This window comes from Coffea arabica, chromosome 6e (genome assembly GCF_036785885.1).
Source record: "Coffea arabica cultivar ET-39 chromosome 6e, Coffea Arabica ET-39 HiFi, whole genome shotgun sequence".
Classification (NCBI taxonomy): Eukaryota; Viridiplantae; Streptophyta; class Magnoliopsida; order Gentianales; family Rubiaceae; genus Coffea; species Coffea arabica.
This window is the reverse complement of record NC_092321.1, coordinates 24,312,894-24,332,433: the sequence shown is the minus strand read 5'-3', so window position 1 is coordinate 24,332,433 and position 19,540 is coordinate 24,312,894. Positions and strand designations below refer to the sequence as shown.

The window sequence follows — 19,540 nt, the reverse complement described above, 5'->3', positions numbered from 1 at the left end:
CATGATTGTTTGCATTCGTTGTTTACTTTTAGTTTTAATTTTTAGTTTTAGCTTTTAAGTTTAGAATTAGCGTAGAGTTTTTAGAGAAAAGAAAAGGAAAAAATCAAAAATATGTTGTTTTTATTCAATGCTTTCTTGAAAAGAAAAATTCAAAAAATAGGCTTTAGTTGGATTGGAAAAATGAAAAAAAAGAGAAAGAGGAAAAGGAAAAACCACTCACAAAAAATATTTTTTTTAAATTCAAGTTTAATGTTTTTGTTATTATTTTGTTTCAAATAATGCTTTGAAAAAAAAGAAGAAGAAAAAAAAGGAAAATTTGTTCACAAAAAATATGTTTATTTCTTTAAATTCAATCTTTGGGCACTTTAGTTATTTTTATTAAGTTATTTTGGGAAAAATGAAAAATGAAACAAAAAGAGATGGAAAAATGGTCATTTTTGTTGTTTTTAGTTGTTTAGTTTTTAAATTATTTTCGTTATTATTATTGTTATTATTACCTGGTTTTTGGCAATTTATTATTATTATTATTATTTATATTTTATCATTTCTGTATTTATTAAATTATTAAGTTCAGTTTTAAAAAAAAAAAAAAAAAAAAAAAGAAAAAAAGAGAGAAACGCGACTTGCAAGCTGCGTTTTTGCAGCTTGCAAGAGAGGGCCTCGGTGAGCCCCTTGGGCTGCAATATTTGAAGAGATTGCTGAGTGTTTTAGGGTTGAACTGGGATATAAATAGAAAAAAAAAAGGAGAGCCGCAAGGGAGGATGGGAGAGGGGTTTGAGAAGATAGAAAAACGCAGCTCTTGGAGGAGGTTTTTTTTGGGAGAGAGCATGGACGGGCAGAAGAAAAGAGAGCAAGAGTGAGGGAGCTAGAAGGAGAGGTCTGAGAGCGACGGAGAGGAAAGTGACGGACTGGAGAAAGTGAACTTCGCAGGAGATTGAGTATCAAGAGAAGCTGAGGCGAAGAAAGGAATCCGTCCGAGAGGAGGCTTCCAACCGAGCAAAGATCCTTTCTTTCGACCTTTTCAGGCTTCGATTTGCCCTTCAGAAGGCCAAAGGTAACATCTTCTAATCTGTTTGCTCCTCGGTTACCTTGGCTTTATCAAATAAGAAAAATGTATGAGTTTCTACGTTACATCCGTTGCTATGGGTCTCTTATGCTCTTGAATTTGGCTAAGGGTGTAAAGGATCTTGTAAGTTTAGGCTGGTTTGAGGCTAGAGGTTTACTTCCCTAGTCAGGTCACGGCATAGGTTGGTTCTGTGGTTGGTGTTCATGTGAGGAATGAGAGCAGAAATCAGAAAAATAGCACGCAAATTCCAGCAAATTGAACTTTTGACCCTTTGTTTCGTTGATTGCTTTTGTTCTGTGGATTCGTATTTTTTTTCCTTTATGCTGGTTTTCTTGTAGTAATAGGTATAAGATGCGTGTTTTGCTGGTTGGGCACGAATATGAAATGTTTGCACGATGACAACAATGTTTCGGCATTTAACCTGCACAAGTTGGAAGCTGCTGCAAGACAGACGATGTCGTGTTTTCTCTGCTATTTTCTTCCTTTTGCTATGGCTGTTTATTGATCCTTACACTTGAGGGGCATGCTAATTTGCACGTTTGGATTACTGATCAAACACTTAGCTAGAAAATGCATGAATCTGGTTGGCCGAAAGTTTCTTGAAGTCGCAGCAATATTGCAGTCTAGAAAACGCAGAAATGTTTTGATGTTTGCGACTTGGTTTTGATTGGTTTGGGTCAGATTTTAGCATGAATATAGATCATTTCTGATGTATTTTGAGTCTAAAAGTTTGTTGGAAATTCATGGTATGAAATTGCTGAAGTCACCAAGTTTTAAAGTTCCTCCTTTCAAAAACGCAGCAAGCAAAAGCTGCTGCATTTTTCTTTTCTCTGCCATGTTTCTTTTCCCTTGATTACTAGTTGATTTTTTGCACTTCAGTTTTCATGCTTAATCTGGTATTGGAAGGGAGGCAATGGGATTTTTGGTGTTAAGATTGCATGTTTGCATGTTTGGGTCATGTTTGAGCATCTAGCTGAGAAACTAGCCAGCGGGCTGCCGAACAAATTTCTGCTATGTTTTCTTGCTAGTTTGGACGACAGGGTCGAGATCTTTTGCACCAGTTTCTTTTCCATGTTTTCTTGTTTGTTTGGATGTCAAAGTCATGTTTTGTTTGTTTAGTTCAAAGTTGGGATGTTAGATCAAGGAAATTTCGGTTAAAGTCTGCATTTGAAGTGTGATTTTGGTAAAAATGCAGCAGGTCTACTTGGTTTTAGAGTTGCCATTTGAAAGTTTTTTTTTGCTGCAGTTTTTTTCTTTTTTTTGTTTTTTTGTTGTTGATCAAAACCAGTTTTGCTATCTTAGTCCCGCAAACAAAATTTCATGTTTTGATTTGGGTCAAATAATTTCTGGTTTGATGAAATTGTTTGTATGATGAAATGAATGAGTTGTTGCTGGAAATTGCCACAAGCTTGAGAAGAGGCGGCAGTTTTTTTAGTTGCAGAAAATTTTGTTTTCTTACGTAGCTGCATGCATGATCAAGAAGGAAAAATTATACTTTGTTCCCTCTAGTCTCTAGTAATGCTTCAAAGGCCCATTTATGTGTTTTGTTCTTACAATTAGGTCCTAAAACAATTGCATTCCAATCCTCCAAGTTCCCTTTTGTTTCACTATGGCCTAATTAATTGGATAGCTAAATCAATTTTGTTCCCTCAACATGTTGTTTTTTTTCTCTTTTCTTTAATATGTCTTAGCCTGATTTTTTGTATAGATTCTTAATGGGTTTTAGGATGAATTTGAAGGATTTAATAACTTGTTCTAGATTAATGGTTGTGATTTGATTTTTCTTGGTGAATTCTGGAATTTTTGTCGTTTAATCATGGGAAATTAGTTTTTCTTTATTTTTTGAGAAATTTTCCATTCGGCTTGGGATAGGTTCCACCTAAGGTTCTAATTTCAAGTCATTTCCTTTTAGACCCTTAATTTTGGTAATAATACATTGGTCCTTGAAACTTCTTCGATTCCCTCAAATGGGTCTTTGTTGGGTTCAATTTGATGAATAAGGGTCGTTCACTTCCATTTGAATGTTTTGTTTGATTCAATTTCATGATTATTTCATATTTATTTTCATTTCATCTGATTTTGATAATTTAAGTGGTACCTTGACCTTTTTATTATTTTGGAGGGTAAATTAGTAAGTTCACTTCATTAGGGCGTCGATTCAAGGGAGGTACACTCTATCCCTTATATTTGCACTTCATTTGACCCTACGTGCTCCTATGTGTTATGTGAATATGCCTGTCTACTTCGCTTTCCTTACCTCCTTGCATGCATTTACTTATCTTTACTTTTATTTAAGTTTTTATGGGGTATGTGTACACCTCTTGGCTTGTAATAGATAGGGCTCGTAGAGCATCTGGTCCATTTCCCCTTCCCCTTTATGCTTTTATGGGGTATGTGTACACCTCTTGGCTTGTAATAGATAGGGCTCGTAGAGCATCTGGTCCATTTCCTCTTCCCCTTGGTTGCTTGCTTTTGTTGTTACATGTTAAATTGCTTTAGTAGGCTCTTGCATCTAGTCGAGCATGCTAAGTGCTACATGCTACGTGTTTACAAGCGTTTTGGCATGTCTACTTGCTTTCATAACCATGAATGAATGGAATGGATGAATGTACGTCACCACACTAGTCCAACGCTAGTTGTGGCTCATTATTTCATTAGGAATTCATAGAAAGGGCTAGTCCAACGCTAGACCCAATAGAATTTTTCCTTTATTTTTCATTAATGCATTATTTGCCTGTTCACTACATATCATGCATTTTTCTTAGTTTTATCATCTGGCATGCTCCTCGATTCCCCTTTCCCCTCACTTTAGGTTTTGCATCCCATACTAGCTATAGGGTTCATTTTGCTTGAGTGTCCCCTCTTGATAAGGGAAACGAGCGAGTGTGGCTACTCGATAGCCTTAGCACGCTAGTTTCGCCTTCTAATCAAAGGGAAAATCAAGTCACGATTTAGGTCCCCCCGTACCCAACATGCATGAATTCCCTAGGCTCATGCATTCTCAATCCACTCTATCATTACACTTTCACTTTTGTCTCATTTGCACACATGCACCTTTATATCACCTTCACTTGCACACGAACACCTTTTTTGTCCCCACTTGCACACGAGCATTTTATCTTCACTCGCACATGAGTACTTTCATCTACATTTGCACACCTTCACTCTTATCTTATTACTTTTATCATTTTTCTCACTTCACACAAACTCACACTTTCACATGGCATGCACTCCACTCATTTTTCACGTCATTTGGGTTTAGGTGTGACCTCTTCAAAAGGATCATTATTGGGCTTCACAATTAATGTGATTGGCACCACTCAACCTTTGAAGAGAAATTTCCCCCAATCCCCCTAGGTCTAGGTTTTTGCATTCATATAGACATATCCAATACGCGATACATACCTTGGGTAGAAATATTAGGAAAAATTGGTTTGAGTCGCGCAACTAGCCTTGGCTAGGTCAAAGGGGTGCCTTGGATTCTATCCTTGCCTTCCCCTTTGTCAAACGTGACCCCCGAACCTTTTTCTTTGGCTTACGTGGACTAGGAGTCGTTTTAAAAAGGGTTTTACTACTTTGTCTTTAAAAAACACTTTTTGGGTGACTTGGTACACCCCAAATCTATACCAAGTGGCGACTCCGTTTTCATATTTAAAAAACCCTTTTTAAAATTTCATTTGGCCAAATCGTCGCTTTCCAAAGTCCCATGGCCTTTTTACTTTTCATTTTGCACACGTTCACACCACACTTCACACACACATCACGATTCATTCATTCGAAAAGTGGGGCGCGACAGTTGGCGACTCCACTGGGGACTTCCTAAGTGGGTCCGAGCATTTGACTTAGCCATTCGTTTCCTTTTTCTACCCTTTTTATGCATTGCACTCGGATATTAGGGTTGCATTTTTTTATTTTAGGCCTTTTTGCCTCGCGCGCGTATCCAACTATTCCCTCACTCACGTATGTGTGATTGGTTGATTGGATGTATGTTTACTTGTATCTCGCGCTTACATTGCATTTGGGGGGGTGTGTGTCACCTTTAGAGCCTCGCGTGGTTCTCACCCCTTTCCCTCAAAATAGGGAGCACTTCATACGTGCACGTTTACTTGCTTCATCCCATTTTATTTTTATTTTCGTGGGCGCCATCCCACACCGCCTTGTAGGACTAGGACCGATTGCCTTGGGTAGGCGGATGGTGTGCTCTGCGCCCATAGCGCTATCTAAGGGATCACTCGAGCCACCGACCGAAGGCCCTGGGAGTGATGACCCTTCGCCTTTAGGTCTGAAGGCTTGGGAGCCGAAGCTTTATCGAGTCTAGGCATTAGTGAACCCCAGCCTCATGCATCCATGTTAGCATTTTCTTAGGTTAGAGTCAGCCTCACCCTATTTTAAGCACATTAAGCACGAGGGAAGGGGTTCCACCCTTTTGACCTGCTTTATTGTATTTCTTTTCTTAATTACTCTCAATGTGTTATGTGTACTATTAATTGCACTAACCATTCTTTTGTTTTCTTGGATTGCATTCATGTGCCTTAGCAATAAGAGGCCTTTTTGGGCACTCTTTTAGTGACTCACCCACCAGATAGCTCACATGTTTAAATTTCAGTTATTGCACTTGATTTTCAATAAATACACTTCATTTTAGACCTTTTTCCCCCGATGCATTATTTATGTCCTTTAGACCATATTTGTCACATATTTACATCGCTTTAATAAATGGCATCATGCATAAACCATAGAAAGGGAATGCCACATAGGGAATCCCGTGTTTAGGAATAAAACCACCTTGTGTCTCGGATACTTAATCCAATGAGACTTGCACGTTTACATTTTTGTACCATCCAAAGGGGTAGTGCACAAGGTAAGGTAGGATCCGATCATTTTCATAGAGTGATCTTTGGAATATGAGCATCTAATAATCACTTTTTGGCCATTTTATCAAAATTGGTAAAAATCCCTTGCGCGAAGGACATTAATTTGAAGAAATTCACAAATGATTCCTCCTGTTGAGACGATAAATAAATTGAGGCCAAAATTTGATTTTTAGAAGCTCATAGGCTAATGCATCTCAATAATTTTGAAATAACCAATGGCCAGACAATTCAACCAATCCATTTTGCCAATTCATTCAATAAATCATCATTTCATTTGGCCAATTCACCCTTTTTAGGGTTACCTAGTCGATTTTGAATAAATCATCAATTCATTTAACCAATTTACCCTTTTAGGGTCATTCGGTCAATTTTGAATAAATCGTCAATTCATTTGACCAATTTACCCTTTTTAGGGTCATTTGACCAATTTACCCTTTTAGGGTCATTCGGTCGCTTTTGAATAAATTATCAATTCAATTGACCAAATTACCCTTTTTAGGGTCTTTTGACCAATTTACCCTTTTTAGGGTCATTCGGCCGATCTTTGAATAAATCCCTAATTCAATTTCATTCATTTGACCAATTTACCCATTTTTAGGGCAACCGAGCCGATTTTGAATAAATCAAGTTTCGTTCAATCTGTTTGATCAATTTACCCTTCTTAGGGTGATCTGATTAATTTTGGATAAATTTCATTCAATTCATTTGACTTGTTTCCCTTTTTAGGGTAATTTGGTCGATTTTAAATAAATTGTCAATTTCATTCAACCCATTTGCCCTATTAGGTTTTCATTGTCAAAATTCCAAATTGGGAAATCTAGTCAATTTTGAAGAAAACCGTCCATTGCATCCAATCACTTGATCAATTAGGGTTTTGACCCGTAATTCACTGAGAAATTTTATCAACGAATTCCAATCTCTTTGATAGGAAGTTCGTCAAGGTCAAACCCGTGCGTTTTTGCAAAATCTTGTACCGATCAAAAGTGATCAATCCCTTCGGACGAGATCCTCATTTTGACAAACGTCTCTTCTCATTCCAATGGGCCAAATTTTTTTCAAATTATTTTTCACTCCATAAGCTGATTGGATCCATCAGGTATGGTATAGTGCTTACCCTAGAGGATTGCATTTTCATGCTAGGCCTACCCTTGGCATAAAAAGGGCTCCCCAATAGGACATGCATCCGAATTTTTTGGATATTTTACTAACTCTTGCCTTTTTCTTTTCCTTTTCTTTATTTTCTTTGGAATAACTAAGCAAGGGTTAAATCTAAAGGCATTCCTTTCAAAATTCTCAGGTAAATTTAAATATAGCTTCTCGTCGAAGCCCCATCATAACGCGATCCCGTAGTCAAGCCCAGAGGAGTCGTGTAAACATGAGTTCACAACCGAAACAGTTAGATAGGTCTGCTACTACCGCTCAACCCGAGACTGCAAGTTCGGGGATTCAGTTGACTGAGATGCTTACCAAGTTTGGAGAGATGGCGTATGAGATGGCCGCCCAAAGGAAGTTGAATAATGAGCTAATTAGCAGCGGAGTTCAACCCGAACCTGTACCCGCCCGACAGCCTGAGCAAGGGCCATTTGTCCTACCTTCGGCCCATGCCACTGTTCCTCCATCATTTCCTCTTGCACCCGGAGAAACTTTCACCTATCCCACCATACATTTGCCATACACTTACCCTCCTCATCCTTCATTTTTTCTTACTCACACGCGAGGTCCACCACCCCAAATCACTTCAAATATACCACCTGAGCCACATACCTTTTATCACCCGGCTGCTGAGCCATTCCTACCAGACTCTACTGTTCAAGCCAAGCCAGAAATGGGGGGACCTTCCGCTCCCGTTGATACAAAGCTGCTCAAACGCCTTGACCGTTTTGATGAATTCATGAGAAAGAGTCAGGGTTTGAGCAAACAAGGAGTGCTGGACTACGACGAGCTGTGTCTCTTTCCAAATGTTCAATTGCCTGAGGGATTCAAAACCCCGAAATTCAGCAAATATGATGGAACGGGCAATCCCAAGACACACCTCCGATTGTTCGCCAACAAGTTGGGTAGGCCAACAGATGATGAAAATCTGCCTTTGAGGCTATTCCCAGAAAGTCTGGAGGGGGATGCACTCGACTGGTATTCCAAGCTGAAACCCGAAGAAGCAAAGACCTGGCTGGACTTGTCCAATGCTTTTGTAAGGCAATATGAGTATAACTGCGAGCTGGCTCCGACACGAACCACGTTGGAAGGAACAAAAAGAAAACCATCCGAGGATCACAAGACCTATGCCAAGAGGTGGAGGACAATAGCTGCCAAAGCCGAGCCACCGATGACTGAGGACGAAATCATACGGACTTTCATTAAGGCACACGATCCCCCGTACTTTGAAGAAATTTTCCGCATGACTGGATGCTCGTTTGCCGCCATTGTCAATAAACTTGAGGAGTACGATGACTTCGTGAAAGCTGGGAAGATCGTCAATGTGTCTGCCCTGAAAACTCAGTTGGATGCTTTGCAAGGACAGGGGACTAGTGAGAAGAACCCGCAATTTAAAAAGAAAGAGGGGGAAACTGCCTTCACCTGGAATCAAAACCCTATCCCAAGACCCAAACCTCGACAATACCCTACCAACTCAAACCCTTACCCCTACTACTCAAATCCTTATCCTGTTTACCACACCAATATCACTCATCCTCGACCTCGCTCAAATTATGCCAACCCGCCTACAACCCCTTTCCAAATATCTCAACCAAGCTTTCAACAAGCTCGTCCTCGGCCTCCTTACCACCAAAGATTTCCCCCACCAAATAGACCCACCTACAACTATCCCCGACCCATTGAAACCTACAATCAAAGCCGTACCCGAACCTTCACCAACTTAGGCAGGCCTTTGGACCAAATGTATGAGCAATTGAAGGTTGCCAACAAAATAGGCGTGATTCCCCCTCCAACTTACCTTCATGGCATGCCTGCTGGGTACAATCCACATGCTATTTGTGCCTATCATTCGGGGGTACCCGGCCACTCAACCGTCGATTGCAGGGCACTTAAGCACAAAGTCCAAGACATGATCGAGGCTGGGGAAATAGTGCTAAGAGGAAAGGGTGGACAAGGACCAAGTGTAAGCACAAACCCCTTTCCCAAACATGAGGACACTTTAGAGGCATCCACCTCCAGTGACGAAATCTGAGAATCTTGAAGGCACGTTGCACAATTTGGATGGCCGAGTATTTTCCCTCTCGAAGGGAATTTTGGTAAATCTAGGGGTTGTTATTTACTAAATTTCACAAAAACTGTTTCTTGCATATGTGAATAGTTTAATGAAAGCATCTTTTGCAATTGAGTTTATCTTGTTTCCACTTTGATTTGGAGTTGCATGAAGTGCATAATTTGCTTGATTTGATTATTGTCTTGATTCTTTTAAATTCTTTTAAGATGGCCAAAGGTGAAATTATTTGACCCTCTGAATATCACTGTTCTGGAATTCGACGAAGCCGCACATTGAAAATCCCTTCATTGAAAAATCCCTGCATTAAAACTCCCTTCCTTGAAAAAGCCTTCATTGAAAAATTCCTTCATCCAGAAATCTCTTCGTACAAAACTCGCTTCATTGAAATCCCTCCATTGAAAATCCATTCCTGGGAAAAACCTTCACGGAAAAGGCCAAAATTCCTTCATTTAAAAATCCCTTCATTGATAGAAATTCCTCCCCTGCCAAGCTCGAAACTGATTGGTTAGAGTAGGGTTACCAATGCTTGATTCTAATTGATAAAAAACAGCTGAATGTCATAAAGCTTGACTTATGTCCGCCACCGGTCCTTTAGAAAAGGAGGGCAAAGAGTTAAAGCGAGTTTTGCTAATGCAAAATTAAGCCAAAGGCGAATTCACTCCAAGTTGGCCAGGGCCATTCGTTGTTCAAAAGTGTTACCCGGCGGGGCATTCATTTTAGAAGAGATGGAAGGACAGACATTCCCTCAACCTATCAACTCGGACATGTGTAAGAAGTTCTTTATTTTGATTATGCAAATTTCTTTTTGGAAATTACGCAAGGGACGAGGCAAAAGTCAGGCCATCTTCCTTTCCAATCAAAACATTTATCCCTAGTCATCCCCTTTGAGCTATCAGAACAATAATTTTCGTTTGGCAACCCCTGAGAATTGCAAACCCCACACTGGGGCAAATTCATTTTGAAAATGATCAGAAAGGAAAGAAAGAACCCCACACTGGGGCAAATTTAGTTTTGAAGAAAAAATGCAAAAAGTAAGAAGAATGCAATGAAAAGCACAAAGAGAAGAGTTCAATCAAACTGGGGCAAATTTTCCTCAGTTTCGTTCAAAATTGGAAATAATTTCAAAATGATGCAATCTCGGGCTATTTCACACCCCTCTCATCAAAATTTGCTTTCAAGCCTCAACTTTTCTTGAAAAACACCTCACCTGACTTCATTTCAAAAGCCCAAAGTCCTGGCTTTCGTCATTTGCCGTATTTTCTATTGGAAAATTCGCTAATCAACTGACAAGTGATGTCCATAATGTCTTCGCCTAATCTTACAAAGGAAGCGCATTTCACTGATGTCAGCAATCTTCAGTTCATACTCCTGAGTCGATTATGGTTGAATTTTTCCATTGTTCCTTAGGTGAAAACCCGAAAGGGCACCTCAAAAGAAAAGGAGGAAAAGAAAAGGAAAAGAGAAAAAACAAAACAAAAGGGTGGGGGCAACCTTGGTGAAAACCCGAAAGGGCACCAAGGTAGGATTTTGCAGCAAGCGAGCACGAGGAAGAACAGCTGGTGATTTGGTTCATTTGGATTTCTCCTCATTTTGTCATACTTCTGTCAAACTTGAATTCCAGAACAAAGATGTCCAGAGAATTGAATATGACATTTGTTGGCCAAAACTGGGTCATTTTGTAAAACATTCTTTTGCAAAGCTCATTTTTCCAAATTACTTGCATTCATGGCATTTTGTAGAACTTAAGCACAAATGGTTATGTGTGCATTCTTGTATGACATGTGAATTTTCTTGCATACTTCTTTCTTTATCTTTGAATTTTGGTGAATAACAACCCCCGTGGTTTATTCGAAGCATACTTGGGTTCAGTCATCTCCTGAAAAAGGGTTAAGGTTCAACGCAGTCAGTTACGCAGACTTCACAAATATGGCAAAGCACATACCGGATCAGTTTGTAAATCGGAAAAGCTTTGAAAAATCCAACTCAGTCGGCTGCCGCAACAAAAGTTGATAAAGGCATCGAAAGACTCATGTTTACACGATTCTCAAAGGAAAACGGATCAAATGATGGTGGCAATTTCTTTGTTTTCCTTTCTTTTTGCAGAAAAACTGCATGCACAGATGAAAGTAATCACACCTCGCACTGGAATCGGTGTCGGAAAGAGTCCTCCGGTGAACAAAGGCAGATTGAAAATGTCGCAAGCAAATTTCATCAAAAATGCAATAGCATGGCGATATGGAATCAACTCTGGACTCACATTGCAAAAATTCATCATACTGGGGCAAATTAATTTCTTGGAAAGATTTTCAAAAGTCAAAAGAAAAGCAAAAAGAAAAATCATCAATCAGAAATCAACACAAGTTTTATCAAAAGCATTTTCGGGTCAGTCCCACGATCAAAAGCATTTTCGGGTCAGTCCCAAGATCAAAAGCATTTCCGGGTCAGTCCCACGATCAAAAGCATTTCCGGGTCAGTCCCACGATCAAAAGCATTTTCGGGTCAGTCCCACGATCAAAAGCATTTTCGGGTCAGTCCCAAGATCAAAAGTATTTTCGGGTCAGTCCCAAGATCAAAAGCATTTCCGGGTCAGTTCCATGATCAAAAGCATTTTCGGGTCAGTCCCACGATCAAAAGCATTTTCGGGTCAGTCCCATGATCAAAAGCATTTCCGGGTCAGTCCCATGATCATCTCCGGGTCAGTCCCACGATCAAAAGCATCTCCGGGTCAGTCCCACGATCAAAAAGCTCATTCGGGTCAGTCCCACGATCAAAAAGCATTTTCGGGTCAGTCCCACGATCAAAAGCATCTCCGGGTCAGTCCCACGATCAAAAGCATTTCCGGGTCAGTCCCACGATCAAAAAGCTCATTCGGGTCAGTCCCACGATCAAAAGCATCTCCGGGTCAGTCCCACGATCAAAAGCATTTCCGGGTCAGTCCCACGATCAAAAGCATTTTCGGGTCAGTCCCACGATCAAAAGCATTTTCGGGTCAGTCCCATGATCAAAACTTCTTCGGGTCAGTCCCGCGATTCAAAGCCTGTTCGGGTCAGTCCCGCGATTAAAATCTTATTCGGGTCAGTCCCACGGTCAAAGCATTTTCGGGTCAGTCCCACGATCAAAAAGCTCATTCGGGTCAGTCCCACGATCAAAAAGCATTTTCGAGTCAGTCCCACGATTCAAAGCTTATGCGGGTCAATCCCACAATTCAAAGTTTTGCTCGGGCCAGTCCCATGATTTGAATTTCCTATCTCTAGTCAATTCCAATTTTATATTTCTGTCCGGGTCTATCCCGAGGGTCTATCCCAATTTTACATTTCTGTCCGGGTCTATCCCAATTTCAAAATTTCAGTTCGGGTCAGTCCCGTTTAAATTTCTATTCGGGTCAGTCCCATTTAAATTCCTGTTTGGGTCAATACCATTTCTCAAAAAATTGTTAAAGAGGTCAGTCCTCATTTCAGAAGCGTCTTTTGCAGCCCAACAACACAGGTAAGTATTTGGTGTCTACTTCTTTGCCTCAAGTTTTTTCAAAACTCAGACAAAGAGGGGCAAACTGTAGACACCAAATTTTGAATAATTTTATGTGGCATCTATTTCATGATTGTTTGCATTCGTTGTTTACTTTTAGTTTTAATTTTTAGTTTTAGCTTTTAAGTTTAGAATTAGCGTAGAGTTTTTAGAGAAAAGAAAAGGAAAAAATCAAAAATATGTTGTTTTTATTCAATGCTTTCTTGAAAAGAAAAATTCAAAAAATAGGCTTTAGTTGGATTGGAAAAATGAAAAAAAAGAGAAAGAGGAAAAGGAAAAACCACTCACAAAAAATATTTTTTTTAAATTCAAGTTTAATGTTTTTGTTATTATTTTGTTTCAAATAATGCTTTGAAAAAAAAGAAGAAGAAAAAAAAGGAAAATTTGTTCACAAAAAATATGTTTATTTCTTTAAATTCAATCTTTGGGCACTTTAGTTATTTTTATTAAGTTATTTTGGGAAAAATGAAAAATGAAACAAAAAGAGATGGAAAAATGGTCATTTTTGTTGTTTTTAGTTGTTTAGTTTTTAAATTATTTTCGTTATTATTATTGTTATTATTACCTGGTTTTTGGCAATTTATTATTATTATTATTATTTATATTTTATCATTTCTGTATTTATTAAATTATTAAGTTCAGTTTTAAAAAAAAAAAAAAAAAAAAAAGAAAAAAAGAGAGAAACGCGACTTGCAAGCTGCGTTTTTGCAGCTTGCAAGAGAGGGCCTCGGTGAGCCCCTTGGGCTGCAATATTTGAAGAGATTGCTGAGTGTTTTAGGGTTGAACTGGGATATAAATAGAAAAAAAAAAGGAGAGCCGCAAGGGAGGATGGGAGAGGGGTTTGAGAAGATAGAAAAACGCAGCTCTTGGAGGAGGTTTTTTTTGGGAGAGAGCATGGACGGGCAGAAGAAAAGAGAGCAAGAGTGAGGGAGCTAGAAGGAGAGGTCTGAGAGCGACGGAGAGGAAAGTGACGGACTGGAGAAAGTGAACTTCGCAGGAGATTGAGTATCAAGAGAAGCTGAGGCGAAGAAAGGAATCCGTCCGAGAGGAGGCTTCCAACCGAGCAAAGATCCTTTCTTTCGACCTTTTCAGGCTTCGATTTGCCCTTCAGAAGGCCAAAGGTAACATCTTCTAATCTGTTTGCTCCTCGGTTACCTTGGCTTTATCAAATAAGAAAAATGTATGAGTTTCTACGTTACATCCGTTGCTATGGGTCTCTTATGCTCTTGAATTTGGCTAAGGGTGTAAAGGATCTTGTAAGTTTAGGCTGGTTTGAGGCTAGAGGTTTACTTCCCTAGTCAGGTCACGGCATAGGTTGGTTCTGTGGTTGGTGTTCATGTGAGGAATGAGAGCAGAAATCAGAAAAATAGCACGCAAATTCCAGCAAATTGAACTTTTGACCCTTTGTTTCGTTGATTGCTTTTGTTCTGTGGATTCGTATTTTTTTTCCTTTATGCTGGTTTTCTTGTAGTAATAGGTATAAGATGCGTGTTTTGCTGGTTGGGCACGAATATGAAATGTTTGCACGATGACAACAATGTTTCGGCATTTAACCTGCACAAGTTGGAAGCTGCTGCAAGACAGACGATGTCGTGTTTTCTCTGCTATTTTCTTCCTTTTGCTATGGCTGTTTATTGATCCTTACACTTGAGGGGCATGCTAATTTGCACGTTTGGATTACTGATCAAACACTTAGCTAGAAAATGCATGAATCTGGTTGGCCGAAAGTTTCTTGAAGTCGCAGCAATATTGCAGTCTAGAAAACGCAGAAATGTTTTGATGTTTGCGACTTGGTTTTGATTGGTTTGGGTCAGATTTTAGCATGAATATAGATCATTTCTGATGTATTTTGAGTCTAAAAGTTTGTTGGAAATTCATGGTATGAAATTGCTGAAGTCACCAAGTTTTAAAGTTCCTCCTTTCAAAAACGCAGCAAGCAAAAGCTGCTGCATTTTTCTTTTCTCTGCCATGTTTCTTTTCCCTTGATTACTAGTTGATTTTTTGCACTTCAGTTTTCATGCTTAATCTGGTATTGGAAGGGAGGCAATGGGATTTTTGGTGTTAAGATTGCATGTTTGCATGTTTGGGTCATGTTTGAGCATCTAGCTGAGAAACTAGCCAGCGGGCTGCCGAACAAATTTCTGCTATGTTTTCTTGCTAGTTTGGACGACAGGGTCGAGATCTTTTGCACCAGTTTCTTTTCCATGTTTTCTTGTTTGTTTGGATGTCAAAGTCATGTTTTGTTTGTTTAGTTCAAAGTTGGGATGTTAGATCAAGGAAATTTCGGTTAAAGTCTGCATTTGAAGTGTGATTTTGGTAAAAATGCAGCAGGTCTACTTGGTTTTAGAGTTGCCATTTGAAAGTTTTTTTTTGCTGCAGTTTTTTTCTTTTTTTTTTGTTTTTTTGTTGTTGATCAAAACCAGTTTTGCTATCTTAGTCCCGCAAACAAAATTTCATGTTTTGATTTGGGTCAAATAATTTCTGGTTTGATGAAATTGTTTGTATGATGAAATGAATGAGTTGTTGCTGGAAATTGCCACAAGCTTGAGAAGAGGCGGCAGTTTTTTTAGTTGCAGAAAATTTTGTTTTCTTACGTAGCTGCATGCATGATCAAGAAGGAAAAATTATACTTTGTTCCCTCTAGTCTCTAGTAATGCTTCAAAGGCCCATTTATGTGTTTTGTTCTTACAATTAGGTCCTAAAACAATTGCATTCCAATCCTCCAAGTTCCCTTTTGTTTCACTATGGCCTAATTAATTGGATAGCTAAATCAATTTTGTTCCCTCAACATGTTGTTTTTTTTCTCTTTTCTTTAATATGTCTTAGCCTGATTTTTTGTATAGATTCTTAATGGGTTTTAGGATGAATTTGAAGGATTTAATAACTTGTTCTAGATTAATGGTTGTGATTTGATTTTTCTTGGTGAATTCTGGAATTTTTGTCGTTTAATCATGGGAAATTAGTTTTTCTTTATTTTTTGAGAAATTTTCCATTCGGCTTGGGATAGGTTCCACCTAAGGTTCTAATTTCAAGTCATTTCCTTTTAGACCCTTAATTTTGGTAATAATACATTGGTCCTTGAAACTTCTTCGATTCCCTCAAATGGGTCTTTGTTGGGTTCAATTTGATGAATAAGGGTCGTTCACTTCCATTTGAATGTTTTGTTTGATTCAATTTCATGATTATTTCATATTTATTTTCATTTCATCTGATTTTGATAATTTAAGTGGTACCTTGACCTTTTTATTATTTTGGAGGGTAAATTAGTAAGTTCACTTCATTAGGGCGTCGATTCAAGGGAGGTACACTCTATCCCTTATATTTGCACTTCATTTGACCCTACGTGCTCCTATGTGTTATGTGAATATGCCTGTCTACTTCGCTTTCCTTACCTCCTTGCATGCATTTACTTATCTTTACTTTTATTTAAGTTTTTATGGGGTATGTGTACACCTCTTGGCTTGTAATAGATAGGGCTCGTAGAGCATCTGGTCCATTTCCCCTTCCCCTTTATGCTTTTATGGGGTATGTGTACACCTCTTGGCTTGTAATAGATAGGGCTCGTAGAGCATCTGGTCCATTTCCTCTTCCCCTTGGTTGCTTGCTTTTGTTGTTACATGTTAAATTGCTTTAGTAGGCTCTTGCATCTAGTCGAGCATGCTAAGTGCTACATGCTACGTGTTTACGAGCGTTTTGGCATGTCTACTTGCTTTCATAACCATGAATGAATGGAATGGATGAATGTACGTCACCACACTAGTCCAACGCTAGTTGTGGCTCATTATTTCATTAGGAATTCATAGAAAGGGCTAGTCCAACGCTAGACCCAATAGAATTTTTCCTTTATTTTTCATTAATGCATTATTTGCCTGTTCACTACATATCATGCATTTTTCTTAGTTTTATCATCTGGCATGCTCCTCGATTCCCCTTTCCCCTCACTTTAGGTTTTGCATCCCATACTAGCTATAGGGTTCATTTTGCTTGAGTGTCCCCTCTTGATAAGGGAAACGAGCGAGTGTGGCTACTCGATAGCCTTAGCACGCTAGTTTCGCCTTCTAATCAAAGGGAAAATCAAGTCACGATTTAGGTCCCCCCGTACCCAATATGCATGAATTCCCTAGGCTCATGCATTCTCAATCCACTCTATCATTACACTTTCACTTTTGTCTCATTTGCACACATGCACCTTTATATCACCTTCACTTGCACACGAACACCTTTTTTGTCCCCACTTGCACACGAGCATTTTATCTTCACTCGCACATGAGTACTTTCATCTACATTTGCACACCTTCACTCTTATCTTATTACTTTTATCATTTTTCTCACTTCACACAAACTCACACTTTCACATGGCATGCATTCCACTCATTTTTCACGTCATTTGGGTTTAGGTGTGACCTCTTCAAAAGGATCATTATTGGGCTTCACAATTAATGTGATTGGCACCACTCAACCTTTGAAGAGAAATTTCCCCCAATCCCCCTAGGTCTAGGTTTTTGCATTCATATAGACATATCCAATACGCGATACATACCTTGGGTAGAAATATTAGGAAAAATTGGTTTGAGTCGCGCAACTAGCCTTGGCTAGGTCAAAGGGGTGCCTTGGATTCTATCCTTGCCTTCCCCTTTGTCAAACGTGACCCCCGAACCTTTTTCTTTGGCTTACGTGGACTAGGAGTCGTTTTAAAAAGGGTTTTACTACTTTGTCTTTAAAAAACACTTTTTGGGTGACTTGGTACACCCCAAATCTATACCAAGTGGCGACTCCGTTTTCATATTTAAAAAACCCTTTTTAAAATTTCATTTGGCCAAATCGTCGCTTTCCAAAGTCCCATGGCCTTTTTACTTTTCATTTTGCACACGTTCACACCACACTTCACACACACATCACGATTCATTCATTCGAAAAGTGGGGCGCGACATTCAGCCATATGTATTTCGCTATTTCCAACAAATAGTAGGTAATTAATTAGTTAATGTTGAGTTGTTAGTTTCATACAATAAAGGTTAAGATCATGTTGACTATAGTTAAGCCAATTTGAGTTAGTTAATTTATTATTCTAGTGGAATTAGAGTTTTAGGAAAGTAGTTAATTGTTTTCAAGTTGTTTTAAATCTTTGAGTCTTGTAAAAAGTTATAAATAAGCCTCAAGTGTCAACGATTTTTATAGTCAAGTCAGATGATAAATAAAATTTGAGAGTTTTCTCTTTCTTGTTCCTTGGGAACGTTCGTTGATCCAAAGTGAGACATGTCTCCTTTGTTCAAGTTTTGACTTATCAATTCAAGACCACATTTAATTGTGGTGACGTTCTACTAATAAGTCTTGGTTCGCTAATTCGTTAAGTTGTGAGTCACAATTAAATTCAAGATTCAAAACTTCAGGGATTAGAGGGGTCGAGGTTTTTTATCGACTTTGTTCTATAATTTAATCAAGATAGATCCTTCCGCTGCCTATGCAATTCATTTTTTCAAGAGCGAAAATTTGGGGAATCTGGTTCGCATCATACTCCCATACTCATATTCAGCTATACGTTTGCTACTACGCTACATGCATCATTTCAATCGAAAAATGAGTTTGAGGATGACCTTACTCATATCTACAACTTTCTAGGGATCTGGATGGGCTTTTCACCTGTTTTTCAGATGAAAATCGACCGTGTTCCCGTTCATGTTCCTTTCTTGACGTTTAAAGATCGTTGTTGCCTTAGATACAGTCAGACTCCCATGGTTAATCCCTCGATTGAGGATGAGGAAGACCAAATGCTTGAAGGAGTGCATGCACTATCTTGGAGGTCCGAACGGCTACAACTGCAGCAAGATCTACCACACGAGACGGTACTTGGAAATGTGACTGCTCTACCACTTCGCACGATAGGAACAAGGGCACGTTGGTGGGTGATATTCAGATTTTAAGACTTTTTCTTGTCAAAATTTTCAGTTAATGATAACTGAAGTTTTTATCTAGTTACTGTACCAATTTATTGTTGAATGCTGCTGATAAGTGTTTATTATGAGTGTTTTTAAGTAGCATTTTGTGTTATTTTTTTTACAAATTAGGATGTTTTAAGATGTAACTTGCTCTCTAAATTTCTAAATTTTGTGAGTTTTAACTGAGCAACTTAATATGCAAAGTTGGTTATATTTGCAGGAATTGAGGTAAATTACCAACGTTGGATCGAGATGGATTCAATTCAAACTTATTAGTGCTTGACTCAACAGCAATTTGGGAAGTGGAAGAGCATCAAATGCAAGTATTATTGGTGAAATGCATGAACAAGCACTTGGACATCTTGCATGTGATGATAGTGATCAACTGGAGCAGAAAAGAAGCAAGAAAATGTACCTGAAAGCCATACGGGACCTCGAATATGTGGGCTTAGGTCACGTATTGTGCCTTTTTTTTTGTAACTTGTTATGCAATTTGCTCTGTTTTTACACTGCTTTTCAACTCAATTTTAGCTCAAAATTTTGGCTGCACATGCTCAAGATTCCTTAGGAAAAAAAATGAGGTTTATGTCATATCATTTTTCACTTTTTGACTTTCCTAATATTATATATGTAAGAATCATTATATGCGGTTCTTGGAAATTCTTGCTATTTCTTGGTAGAAATTAGTTGTAGTATTTTCTTGTTTCTTTAGCTAGAAACTTATAAGAAAATTTTGAAAAACTCATTGTATCACTCATTTTGTTGTAAAAAATAGAAGATTGGAATCTTGTTCATCACCTTGGTTAAGCTTTCTCTATTTTTCTCTTTAATTGTGATTCGTTATGTTTGCATGCAATGCAATTGTGCTCTTTTTGGTCTTATATCACATAAGTGACTAAATTTCTAGATCTAGGCA

At 38.6% G+C, this 19,540-nt stretch overlaps 1 protein-coding gene and 1 long non-coding RNA gene across 4 annotated transcripts; both read left to right on the top strand.

Moving 5' to 3' along the window:
- Window positions 1–574: 574 nt before the first annotated feature.
- LOC140009597 (uncharacterized) lies at window positions 575–9,294 on the top strand. Of its 2 annotated transcripts, none has more exons than XR_011817080.1 (2): window positions 575–1,054; window positions 1,405–4,416. XR_011817080.1 is itself a non-coding variant. In XM_072055677.1 (2 exons), exon 2 carries the CDS (start codon window positions 7,316–7,318, stop codon window positions 9,122–9,124), a length of 1,809 nt encoding a protein of 602 aa, XP_071911778.1. In that variant the 5' UTR covers window positions 575–1,054; window positions 7,238–7,315; the 3' UTR covers window positions 9,125–9,294. The 2 variants fall into 2 exon arrangements, 1 of the variants encoding a protein (XP_071911778.1); XM_072055677.1 differs by lacking the exon at window positions 1,405–4,416 and adding an exon at window positions 7,238–9,294.
- A 4,032-nt stretch (window positions 9,295–13,326) lies between these two features.
- On the top strand, window positions 13,327–19,284 carry LOC113695280 (uncharacterized). 2 transcript variants are annotated; one of them, XR_003449557.2, is made up of 3 exons: window positions 13,327–15,990; window positions 18,308–18,587; window positions 18,845–19,284. It is a non-coding gene; the product is annotated as an uncharacterized lncRNA (long non-coding RNA). The 2 variants fall into 2 exon arrangements; XR_003449555.2 differs by having other exon boundaries at window positions 13,327–18,587.
- The last annotated feature ends 256 nt before the right edge of the window (window positions 19,285–19,540 follow it).

What these genes read in the sequence shown, in the direction of transcription:
- LOC140009597 (XM_072055677.1), top strand. Translation starts at nt 7,316, where the DNA reads ATGAGTTCACAACCGAAACAGTTAGATAGGTCTGCTACTACCGCTCAA.